At 41.2% G+C, this 12624-nt stretch overlaps 1 protein-coding gene across 1 annotated transcript; it reads left to right on the top strand.

Annotated features, from left to right (window-relative positions):
* Positions 1-3818: 3818 nt before the first annotated feature.
* Positions 3819-11431, top strand: C2H18orf21 (chromosome 2 C18orf21 homolog). The gene is made up of 5 exons (XM_034761363.1): positions 3819-4216; positions 4664-4686; positions 5564-5763; positions 10032-10228; positions 10735-11431. Exons 1-5 carry the CDS (start codon positions 4137-4139, stop codon positions 10889-10891), a joined length of 657 nt encoding a protein of 218 aa, XP_034617254.1. The 5' UTR covers positions 3819-4136; the 3' UTR covers positions 10892-11431.
* Positions 11432-12624: the final 1193 nt, after the last annotated feature.

Below are 12624 nucleotides of genomic sequence, written 5' to 3'. Positions count from 1 at the left end.
GCTCCATATTCCTAATAATTTTTCTTGCTCTTCTCTGTACCTTCTACAATTCTAATATATCTTTTTTGAGATAGGGCGACCAGATCTCCATGCAGTAATCAAGATATGGGTGTACCATGGATTTATACAGAGGTATTATGATATTTTCTCTCTTACTCTGTATCCCTTTTTTGACCGCTGCTGCCCATTGACGTTTTCAGAGAACTATCCACGATGACTCCAAGATCTCTTTATTGGGTGGTAACAGCTAACTTAGACCCCATCATTTTGTATGTATAGTTGGAATTATGTTTTCCAATGTACATTATTCTGCATTTATCAACATTGAATTTCATCTGCCATTTTGTTGCCCAGTCACCCAGTTTTGTGAGATTCCTTTGTAACTCTTCACAGTCTGCTTTGGACTTAACTATCTTGAGTAGTTTTGTATCATCTGTAAATTTTGCCACCTTACTGTTTACCCCTTTTTCCAGATCATTTATGAATATGTTGAACATCACTGGTCCCGGTACAGAAAACAGAGGAGACAGCTCTATTTACCTCTCTCCATTCTGAAAATTGCCCTTTATTCCTACCCTTTGTTTCCTATCTTTTAACCAGTTACTGATCCATGAGAGAACCTTCCTTCTTATCCCATGACAGCTTACTTTGCTTAGGAATCTTTGGTGCGGGACCTTATCAAAGGCTTTCTAAAAATCTATAAAAAGAACAGGAGTACTTGTGGCACCTTAGAGACTAACAAATTTATTTGAGCATAAGCTTTCGTGGACTACAGCCCACTTCTTCGGATGCATATAGAGTGGAACATATATTGGGGAGATATATATACACATACAGAGAGCATGAAAAGGTGGGCGTTGTCTTACCAACTCTGAGAGGCCAATTAAGTAAGAGGAAAAAAAACTTTCTAAGTGATAATAAAGAAAGCCCAGTACAGACAGTTTGATAAGAAGTGTGAGAGTACTTAAATGGGGAGATAGATTTAATGTTTGTAATGGCTCAGCCATTCCCAGTCTCTATTTAAGCCTAAATTGATTGTATCTAATTTGCATATCAATTCAAGCTCAGCAGTTGGTACAATATGTATATGTACAACACGGGTCGGCAACCTTTCAGAAGTGGTGTGCCGAGTCTTCATTTAGTCACTCTGATTTAAGGTTTCGTGTGCCAGTAATACTTGTTAACGTTTTTAGAAGGTCTCTTTCTATAAGTTTATAATATATAACTAAACTATTGTTATATGTAAAGTAAATTAGGTTTTTAAAATGTTTAAGAAGCTTAATTTAAAATTAAATTAAAATGCAGAGCCCCCCAGACTGGTGGCCAGGACCCGGGCAGTGTGAGTGCCACTGAAAATCAGCTTGCGTGCCGCCTTTGGCACGCGTGCCATAGGTTGCCTACCCCTGATGTACAATATATCCACTGGATCACCCTTGTCCATATTTGTTAACCCCTTCAAAGAATTCTAAAAGATTGGTGAGCCGTGATTTCTTCTTCTACATATGAACAGGAGACTGAGATTAAGAAAGCTACTGGAGAATTATTATTATTTATTATTTGTATTACCATAAGATCTAGGAGTCCTAATCAAGGACCAGGATCCCATTGTGTGAAGTGTTGTACAAATACAGAACAAAAAGACAGTCCCTACCCCAAAGAGTTTATAATCTAAGTATAAAAGAAGACACAACAGATAGATGAGACACTAGAACCACTTAGTTTGGAAGCCCACCGACTATGCAGATCAAAAGGAGCACCAGCCATGATCTGTAGTTACTAACCAGGGGGCCCAGAATCAGCATCCTAGAGGACAGCAGCAATGGGGAAAACAGATATAAGAACAGAATCCTGTTTCCATTATTGAGAACTCTGTGATACCCAGAGATATTCTGCTCAGACAGTAAGTGTCCATACTGGGGATTTTCACTGCAGATAGCTCCAGAACAGAGACTCAAACTTTAAAGTCAGAATCATGATCATCTAGTCTGACCACCTGCACATTGCAGGCCACAGAACCTCACCTAATAACATGTAGCTAATCTGCAACTGCTAGCAGCAAATATCTCCAATGGCTGGTGATAGGACACTAGATGGGGAATTCTTTCCCAGGTGTCTGGCTGGCAGGTCTTGCCCACATGCTCAGCATCTAATTTGTCACCATATTTGGGGTTGGAAAAGAATTTTCCCCTGGGTCAGATTGGCAAAGACCCCTGTCATAACTATAAAGGGAAGGGTAACAGCTCTCCTGTGTACAGTACTATAAAATCCCTCCTGGCCAGAGACTACAAAATCCTTTTACCTGTAAAGGGTTAAGAAGCTCAGGTAACCTGGCTGACACCTGACCCAAAGGACCAATAAGGGGACAAGATACTTTCAAATCTTGGGGGGGAGGGAAAGCTTTTGTTTGTGCTCTTTGTTTGGGAATTTGTTCGCTCTTGGGACTAAGAGGGACCAGACATCAATCCAGGCTCTCCACATCTTTCTGAACAAGTCTCTCATATTTCAAACTTGTAAGTAAACAGTCAGGCAAGGCGTGTTAGTTTACCTTTGTTTTCTCAACTTGTAAATGTACCTTTTACTAGGGTGTTTACCTCTGTTTGCTGTAACTTTGAACCTAAGGCTAGAGGGGGGTCCTCTGAGCTCTTTAAGTTTGATTACCCTGTAAAGTTATTTTCCATCCTGATTTTACAGAGATGATTTTTTACCTTTTCTTTAATTACAAGCCTTCTTTTCAAAAACCTGATTTATTTTCCTTGTTTTTAGATCCAAGGGGGGTTGGATCTTGATCCACCAGGAGTTGGTGGAAGGGAGGAAGGGGAATGGTTAATTTCTCCTTGTTTTAAGATCAAAGGGGTTTGGATCTGTATTCACCAGGGAATTGGTGAAGAGTCTCTCAAGGCTACCCAGGGAAGGGAATTAGCATCGAGAGTGGTGGCAGCAGACCAGATCTAAGCTGGTAGTTAAGCTTGGAAATTTCATGCAGGCCCTCACATTTGTACCCTAAAGTTCAAAGTGTGAAAGCAGCCTTGACAACCCCCCTCACGCCCCCCCCCCCTTTTTTTGGCCTTCCTCTACAGCATGGGGGATGGGTCACTCACACATTTAAACATGCTTAATATTAGGGAAAGCAACTAAAAATGGAAAGGTTTACTGTTTATACTAGATGATTGTTTATTGTTAAAAACATTCAATGATTTTTAAAATGTATGTTTGCTTCATTCTCACATTTCCTTGCCAAAAGCTGTCTCCTTTCTGGAAATGACAAGGAGAACATGTGACACAGGGATGCAGCAAGGCACTGTGGTAAGGCTCCCCTAAAACACCACATTTTGAGCTCTCATTGCAATATTGCTAAGTTAACTAGTTCCATTTTTGGGCAGGTGGCTATTTCATCAGCATCACTGCAGCTGGGATTCATGGTAATTAATTCTGCACCGGCACATGTATCTGACAGGCCTTTCCTGGGCGGTGGTGAGCGCCCGCTCAGCGTTTCATCAGATTGACTTCTGGGCATTAGCTAATGAAGTCCATGATGAGTGCCACAGTGACCAACAACAGGGCAGGGCAGATCACTGGGCACGGGGCCGGCCACCCCCGCCTGTGAGGATTCACGGCTTGCTGGGGGCTGCCACAACCCTGCTAGAAAGACCAAAACTCTGCAGTGTAAACCGGCCCCGGGAGCTGCTCAAGGGGCCCCAGGAACAGACCGCGCCTGCGCAGCACTGGGGGGCCCCGGCCCAGGCGAGTCCATGGGGGGGGCCGGCCAGGCCGGCCGGGGAGCCCTGGAGCGACACACCCAGCGCGCGGCACCGAGTCCCGGCTCCCCGCACGCCAGGGCAGCGCGGCCGCGCTCCCGCCCAGCTTTACGCGTCCAGGGACCTCTGTCCCGCCTGCGCCTCGCACAGGAAGCGATATTTTTGACGGCGCCCCGGGGCTGAGCGTGCGAGGGGAGGGGCCCGGCCCGGCCGCGACCCCGCCCGACGCGCTCTTTCTCCCTCCCGCGGGGGAGGCCGGAACGTTTGTGCCGCAGCTGCTGTTTCCGCCTGGACCCTGCGCCGCGCTTCACACCGGAAGGAAAGTCGGCGGCGCTGGACCGGTCGCGGCGGGGTGTGCGCGCGCCTCTCGCTCTCGCGGGGATGTCGAGGCGCCGGCGGTTCCTGGAAGGGGCGGCTCGGGCGCTGATGGGCACGTGCCCGGCTCAGGCCCGATTCCTGATGTAAGAGCCTGGCGCGCGGTCCCCCTTTCCGAGGGGGTGGGGAGAAGACCGACGGCATTCCAATTTGTGACGTAATGACGGCCCCGTCGAGTCATGGCCCGTCACCCTCGTGTTCAACCACCACGTGGTCCTGGTTTCTTGACGCCTGCAGGAGCCCTGGCTGGGTGAGCCCCGCACGTTTGGGCCGAGCTGCTGTGACTGCCTTGTGCCAGGCTGACATCTGTCCACCCCCCGCAGCCAGCTGTCCGTGTGTCCTGCTGCCCCCCTCCTGGCTTCCCACCTTCTCTCCACAACACTTCCTTGTAGGGGACAGCCTATACCCAGGGTAGGATCCCATGCATGGGGTGGCTCGGTCTCAAACCAGTGCCTCCTGCTGCCCGAGCTTCAGGGACTGGTGTGCAGTGACTTGTCACTTGGTCAGTAACCCTGTTCTTTTTCCTCCCCCAGGTGGACGCTTCATTCCAAAAAAGGCAAGTTTAAACAATTCAGTGGGTTTGGTTCTTTAAATCGGAGCCAGATAGGCAAGCTCAATTCACAGCTTTTGAACTGCTCAGAACGCATGATGTGACTTTTAGAACATGATCACTTCTCCTCCTCCACCCTCAAAAACAGGGTAACAGAGGGAAATCCTTTATCAGAGGGAATTGGGAAATATTTTCCCTTTGGTAGACTCTTCTGTGGCTACCACTTATGTCTGATTTAATGTTATCCGGAATGGGATGCAGTGAGGCAGATGTGGGACCATCTCTCCATACTGCATCCATTCACATCAAGCCTGAATTTGGCCTTTCATCAGCCTGTTTTGATTCTAACACTATTATATTTTTAACTAAATTTCAGTCTTGGAAGAAGCTTAGCAAGGGCAGTCCACCTTTGACTTCAGTAAGGTTTTATGTTGACACAGGAGTGTGCCTCAGGAAGTTTCTTGCAGGAATGTGGTTCTCAGAATGTAAGATTTTGAAGAAAGATGGAATGTATTTTTCTGGTACAATTACCCCTTGGAGAGTGCCTTATTATGTGTAACTGTACACACAATACTATATGATTATTTTTTAACATTTGGCTTCCTCTTGAGTTTTTGCTAAGTATGAAATGCAGAATCAAATTAATCATGTATCTCGTGCTGACACAGGAACACTTCTAACAGAACAGTTTGAACAAAGTACTTGTACCTGAATAATATTTTTTAAATGCTAGAAAAAAGGTTGTCATGCCCTTATCAATGCGCAATTTACAGTATGCTATAAATTAGTGGTTTAATAGCTGTAATATATGTTCACCTCTAAAACATACTTACAGAGAGACGTTCATTTAGGGTTTTACTGTGTTGCCTTTATTCGTCTGTAGATAACAAAACCAACAGAGAAAGGATATGCCCTTACTGTTTCCAGTTTCTGGTTCCTGATAACCACAGAGTACGTATCAAACCCAAGATGAAACTGACTCCACGGATACAGAAACTTCTTAATCGGGAGGCAAAGAACCATAAACTCAATTTGAAACAGACAAAGCTTTTGAAAAAGTACAAGGACTCAAGAAGTGTTCTGGTAAGATTGCTATTCCAATTAACACGATAACTGGGTTTGTTCATTCCCTGGAGCATTTATTTCCCTCAACGAGAGAAGGAATAAAAGAAGATAGGAAGTTTTTCTGTTTAGAAATTGAGCTTGCAATCCATAAGATTATTTCATCATAACATAGCAACTTTTTCTATGTAACTTTCCTGTTGGGGTAACTTCTATTCAGATACACACACAAAGAATTTTAAAACAAAAAAACTGACTCTAACAATAAGGAGATGAGAAAATGGCAGGTGGAAAAATCCCCAAACCTCAAACACATGGCTGCAAAAATGTATAGAAGCCACAATCTGCATATTCTAAAATTTTATCTAAAAAACAAACCACTTGTGAAGATCACTTTTTGTTGAGAATGTTCTTGGTGTAAAGTGTACTGCTAGTCCATTTGTGCGGTTTTGCAGAAGTGTCTCCAGCTAAACTAGCAGCAGCAAAGATGCTTGTCTTTTTCCACCCTCTTCACTCAAGAGTGTTATGACCTGCAGAGCCTAATTGGGGCCAGGTAAATCCTAACATCATTAAGTAGAGGTAAGTTTTCCCCCTTTTCTTAAAAAAAGAGGAAATCAAAGCTGAAAAGCCTGTTAAAAGTTAAGATTCCAGCAGTTACACTAATTTGGCTGTGATGGACATTTTTTTTAAGTGTATAAGCTGAATGTTCCTGTTTGTCATAAAATGTCTATGATAAAGCATACAGCACGTGTATCATAATCCCAGTTAAAGTTGCCGTTGGAACATTAACTCTTATTGCCTGACTTCTTGTTTTCTTATTTATCCATTTGGGATATGTCTGCCCAGTGTTTTGGAGCCCATGGGAGCGAGCCTCTCAGCCCGGGTTGATAGACTTAGGTAGTGGGGCTCGTGCTAGTGCTCTGAAAATAACTCTATAGACAGGGCTTTGAAGCTGTGGCTCAGGCGCTGAAACCCAGGGAGTGCGGGGTGTTTCATACTCTGAGTCACACTTCAAATCTCTGTCTGGACAGCTGAGTACTAGTGAAAGTTCTTCTAGACCAAGTCTGTCAACCCGGGCTGGGATGCTCACTCCCGTGGGCTGCAAAATGCTGTGTAGAGGCCTGAAGATTTCAAGGACAGCTATGCCTGGAGGAAACACTTGTCACCAGGCTCCCATTTAGAAGTCGGTTGTGAAGCGGTGTACCTAAATGAGAGTAAATTATTTCTGGAAGAGATCAAAAGTTCATACACACACACAAAGTGCTTAGTAACACATTAATACTGTCCCAGTTGCTTATATTTTGAGGGCGAGGATATCCATAGTGACGTAGTCTCACATGTCAGACAGTGCGACAATTTTGTTGGTTTGGTTTGTTTCTTTGTCAGCGTTTTTCAAATTGAGTGTGAACTGCCTGAGCAGCTTCTGGTGTCTCCAAGAGGAAGCTCAAACAATCTTGGGTTGGGTGGCCATTTTGTGTGAGACTTCCCTGACCAGTGTTTAATATTCAGTAATGAATAGCCAATCAGTGAGTTCTTGTTTGCTGAGTAGAAAGTGGAAACAATCCAGTAAGAAGGAAAAATGAATAACTGGCCTCCCCTGTCTACTGGGTTAAAATATACATTTCTACCCCAGAGCACAGTGCTTTATCACCAAGAAAAGGCACTTTACCCAGTGCTGCAAACCAGTCTGCATTAGGGGAGGTCTCAGAATGCTTTTTGGGCTTGATTTTTGCTCTCATTTACACCAATGTGTAAATCCAAAGTAACTTCATTAAAATAATGAAACTAGTCATTAAGGGGCAAGGGAAGACGCTTGTTAACACAAAATATAGTAAACAATGCTAACATGTTTCACTTTACTGCATGATCTTCATTATATTCCAGAACGATTAAAATGGAGAAGTGTTCAAGTTCTGAAGCTGTCATGCAGAGAATAACTATATATACCTTTAATGTAGTGCTATAGAGACATACAAATCTATTAAAACAATTATATAGACAGATGTCTTAATAAATGAAGACGACACTCCACTGGGCACAACATTGAGTCTTCAGAGCATGTCCTGTGGTCAGATTGGACAGCTTTCTAAGAAATGAGGAAACTACTGATTATAATTTCCTGTGCCAGAATTTGCAACAATAGAAATCTGAAGCACCAACAACAAGATTGGGTTGAGGAAGTTTCATAATCATTAACTAGTATCACTTATATGTCAAAGCTATAGGCACTTCAGATAGACACATTACACAATGAAGCAAATTCCCTCCCCTCAAAATGTTAGTTTCCATTTGAAGGGCTTGTGGACCACTGTGAACTTGGAAATTTTGCTTTTATTATTCACTGGTGTGATATTACAAACATTTCGGATAGATTTGAGGAACTGTCATTTTAGACAGCTGATATTCAGTGTGTCTCTTCCTGTTCCAATAATGTGGGTGGTCTTGCCCAAACAAACTTAAGTAATGATACTACGGAGTAGTTGGCAAGGTGTGTATGTACCGCTATGTGTACCCCCCCCCCAAAAAAAAAACAAACAAATATTGACATAAACTGTGACCTGCTGCAGAGCTGTAACAGGTTTTTAAGCAAAAATATACATTTGTTTGTTAGCTGGACAGATTCTCAGAATGTAGCAGGCATCCATATAAATGTGAGTTTATAGTTAGTGGTCCATTCTAATCTCCATGCAATGACCTTGAATTGGGATTTAAACATAGTAATAATACCATCTGCTCTGTTTCAGACAGACTGACAATCTCATTAAGATCTGTCCAAGTTAAGATCAAGATTGACTTACATACTTACTGTTATTTGGTTGCAATTTGCTACTTGGATTGTGCTTGAAATGTTTCTGGTACTGTACACTTAAAATACTATCAGGAACTGACAGCTCCCAAAATTACCATTGTAGCGCCGTATAAGCTCCTACTGTAGAAAATGACACATTAGGAGCAAGGTTGACTGAGACTTAAACCAACAAGCTGACAGGCTATGTTTACAAGACCTTTCTTAGCCATTAGCGATACTTTAATCTTGGTTTAAGCATTCTGCTAACTTTGCAATTTGCATAAAATTACCGTATTCTATTTTGCAGTGTTCTAAAACTCCTAGAGGTATCATCTGTACATTTTTTTGCAGATATGTTTCATCAGTTAATGGAAGATCAGCTGTTAAAAAGATTTTTGCCTAAGTCATTGGTTCCCAAACTTTGGGTTGTGGACCACTGGTGGTCTTCTGTGGAGAGCAGGCAGGTCATATTGTTTTGATTCTCCTTGTTTCTAGCTGAATCCATTAAAAAGAGCTAAAATAAATTTAAAAGCTTTCCTATTATTTTCTGTGAAAGCAGTTGGTGTACTTATAAGAGATGTTATGTGATGGGAGCAGTGTCTCAGACAATCTCTCTATTAATATATGACATTAATATATTAATCTCTCTATTAATATATGCCCACTCAGCTGCTTCCCTTTTGACCCTACTGAACTTTAGTAGATACCCTCTAGTCCCACTCTCCCTGTGTGGTTCTCCTTCTCTCCATACCAATGGGTTACCTTGTTTCTTTTTATCAGTAGTGCATATTTTTATTTTTGAAGATTTTGGATTTTTAATATCATTTTTTCTGAAGACTCACCAAAAAAGTGTTCCGGAGGGGTAGCTGTGTTAGTCTGTATCAGCAAAAACAACGAGGAGTCCTTGTGGCACCTTAGAGACTAACAAATTTATTTGGGCATCAGCTTTCGTGGGCTATAACCCACTTCATCGGTGGCACAAGGACTCCTTGTTTGCAAAAAAGTGTTGTATATTTAAATAGAGGTGTAAATTAAAAAATTAATTTTAAAATACATTTTGATCATTTTCCGGTTTCTTGTATGTTTGTGGTGAAACATGAATCCCACTGAGGTACATTCAGAGTATTGTACAGTCAGAGCCACTTTTAATGTTGTCTAGTCTTTTTGTTGTGACATTGTTTTTTGTGTTTCACTCCATGTGTTTGCAATTCAGTATTAAAAGTCCCCTGAAATTAGTTTCCAGGGGATTGGAATCATTTCTAGTCAGACCCTGGGGGATTTGATGGCTTAAGTGGTTTAAAGGAGAAAGCTAGAGGTGGATTTGATGTTGCTTTTTATGTCTCTCTGCTTCACACAAGTAAGTATTTAAGCAGCTTGATTCACTCTGTAATTTTGAAGAGCAGTTTGGATCAGTCTAAAAGTGTTAGTCACCAATGCCTTCTACATTTAAAATGGGGAAAGACTGACAGAAGAGAAAACATTTCCTTTCCTCTCTTCATAGCTGGTTACTTGCAACACATGCAACAAAACAACAAGACATCATGGTAAAAGCAGAGATTTTCTGGCAACAGCAACAAGCCGTTCTGGTACTCCGATGTGTAAACCAGATCCAAAGACTCCGATATCTGCAAACAAAATGACACCCTTAAACCACAGTAAATCTGGATCTACAAGCAAGAGTCCAGCATCAACTTCCAGGTGCCTATTTCCATTTTACCTAAAGAGGCAACAGTGAATAGGGCACAGTACTAGAAGTCAGGAAAGGGAGTTCAGACAAGTCATTTAGTAATCTCTCTGATCTGAAATGGAAGACAAGTTGTTATTTTGTTGTTTTTTTAAATTGCAGAAGTCCAAAGGGTCTAATAAAAAGAGTGACTAGGGGTAAAAAGTATCACTTCTGGGTGTTTTTAAAAAAATAAACTTCAGCCTTAGTGTGAGATACCATTTAGGGTTTTATTTTCTAAGCACGTATGTAATTGTGTGCACAGACTCAGTACTTTCAAACATATTTGGATAGTTGTGCTTCTCACAGCTCACTTTCACACACAATGCATAAGTTATGTTTGCAGTTAAGTAATTGTGCACCTGAATTTTATGTACACAACCATTTTCAAAATCCGACCATAAAATTACATTATTTCTCCAGCCTCACTTTTTAATAAGAGATTTATCTGATTTTTGTTTTGTTTTGCTTTGCTTTTCAGAACATGCATGTCTGGACAGTCACCATCCAGTTCTTTCCCCAAGACTCCCAAAAACCCTAAATTTCATTTTACTCAGCTAAAATGGTTGCTTAATCTTGAAGAAAAACAAAAGAGCCAGAAGAAGATGGACCTGAAAAACTTCTTGTCTTCACTTTGAAATGCTGAATAATTACAAGAGTCATGAAAATGGTTACAGTAGAAGTGGCTAAAATTGGGCCAGTAAATGAACTAAATTAGTGGCTGCTTTATTAATTGTTTTATAAACTTAGAAACAATTTTTGTTAATACTGGTTTAATTTCTGGCTGTGGTGAGGCCTTCAGCATGTAGGGGAGATTTAAATACATTGTTTGGAAACAGTCTCTGTACTTTTATATAGATTCCCTACCAGAGGATATTGCTGGAATAATAAGGTAATAAGCCAAGTCTTGGAAGCCTGTACTTGTTTCACAATCTTTAATGGCTCTGGAATTAAAAGACAAAATCTGTTCTTGGACCAGATTGGCTTGCGCTGTAGCAGTCAGTGTAATGATTTCTAAAATAGGATCCTGTACCACAGTAGAACTTGCAGAGGATCTGCTTATCTCTAATTCTTTCCAGATCTGTGCTGTGAATGGTTGCTTCCTTTCTGTTCCAGTCCTCATTCTTGTTTTGGCACCACTAAAGCGACAAATAAAATGATTCCACTTGTCCCTTGAAGTGCATCTGTCTTTTTAAAAATCCAATTAAAGACCACTTTCCAACAAATACAAGTTGGTATATTTAAAAAAAAACATTTCAGGGAGGGCAGAGCTTGTTGCAAATCTTAGTTTTAATCTCATAAGGGCTGATAAGTAGGTAATATTCATATGAATCTTCTGGAAATGGGTAATGTGGCTGAAATACATAATAAAAGTGATTTAGAAAGCCCTTCCTTCACTTTAGATTTAACTAAAATATATGTAGGGTCAATTTTTAACAATTTTTCTGATAACTATGCTTTGACAATGCATTGTGCTGTTTTTCCTCTCTGTAGAGCTCTGTATTTATTTACATGGGTCACTTTATGGCTTGTCCTCTGATGCCTTTACTAATTCTTCAGTTTTGTTGGGAAGAAAAATGTATATTTTAAAGCAGTATTTTAAAAGGGTCTGTGTTGTAAAATCTTTGACATTTTATTAAATTTTTTTACAGTAAGGTGTGTGCCACTTTTGGATGCTGTGACGCTGTATGATTGAAACATAATATTGCCACTGTTAGACAGTTGCATCACATCTTATACAAACTATGTCATGTAAGGTATCAATGGAAAAGTCACAAGCTATCCAATATGATTTATCCTATTTGTATGCACATATCATCTTTGTATCTAATGTTAAATCCCTTTATATCCTATTTATCACCCATAACACTTTTACATTCAACACAAACACTTTGTCTAAAGCCTGGGAATGGCCATGAGTACTAGGATGACTCCCAAATACGCCAACCTCTTCATGGGCCACATTAAGGAAGCATTTCTGGACAAATACACCATGAAACCAATGAAATACCTGAGATACATCAACGATATTTTCTCTGGACAGATGACTTAAACTTCATCATAGATTTCCACCATAATTTCAACAACCACTCCCCCTTCTTTAAGAAGTGTTCTCTAGAACACTCCCACATTAGCATCCACTTCCTGAATACCACAATCAGCTTCAACCATGGAACCCTACTGACAACTATATACAAGAAACCCATAGTTCATCACACCTACCTTCACGGATCCAGCAATCACCCCAAACACACTAAAAAAATTATCTACAGCAAGACACTCTGATACCGTAGAATATGCTCTGAGGAGAAAGTCTGGGATATACACCTTAACACACTTAAAACTGCCTACACCAAACAAGGACACTCCA

The sequence above is a fragment of the Trachemys scripta genome, chromosome 2 (assembly GCF_013100865.1).
Source record: "Trachemys scripta elegans isolate TJP31775 chromosome 2, CAS_Tse_1.0, whole genome shotgun sequence".
Classification (NCBI taxonomy): domain Eukaryota; kingdom Metazoa; phylum Chordata; order Testudines; family Emydidae; genus Trachemys; species Trachemys scripta.
The sequence above is the reverse complement of the archived record's forward strand: the minus strand, read 5'-3'. Positions and strand labels throughout refer to the sequence as shown.

Coding starts and splice junctions, on each gene's coding strand:
- C2H18orf21 (XM_034761363.1), top strand. CDS start 4,137: ATGTCGAGGCGCCGGCGGTTCCTGGAAGGGGCGGCTCGGGCGCTGATG. Junction 4,217..4,663: donor GCTCAGGCCCGATTCCTGAT/GTAAGAGCCTGG, acceptor TTCCTCCCCCAG/GTGGACGCTTCATTCCAAAA. Junction 5,764..10,031: donor AGGACTCAAGAAGTGTTCTG/GTAAGATTGCTA, acceptor CTCTCTTCATAG/CTGGTTACTTGCAACACATG.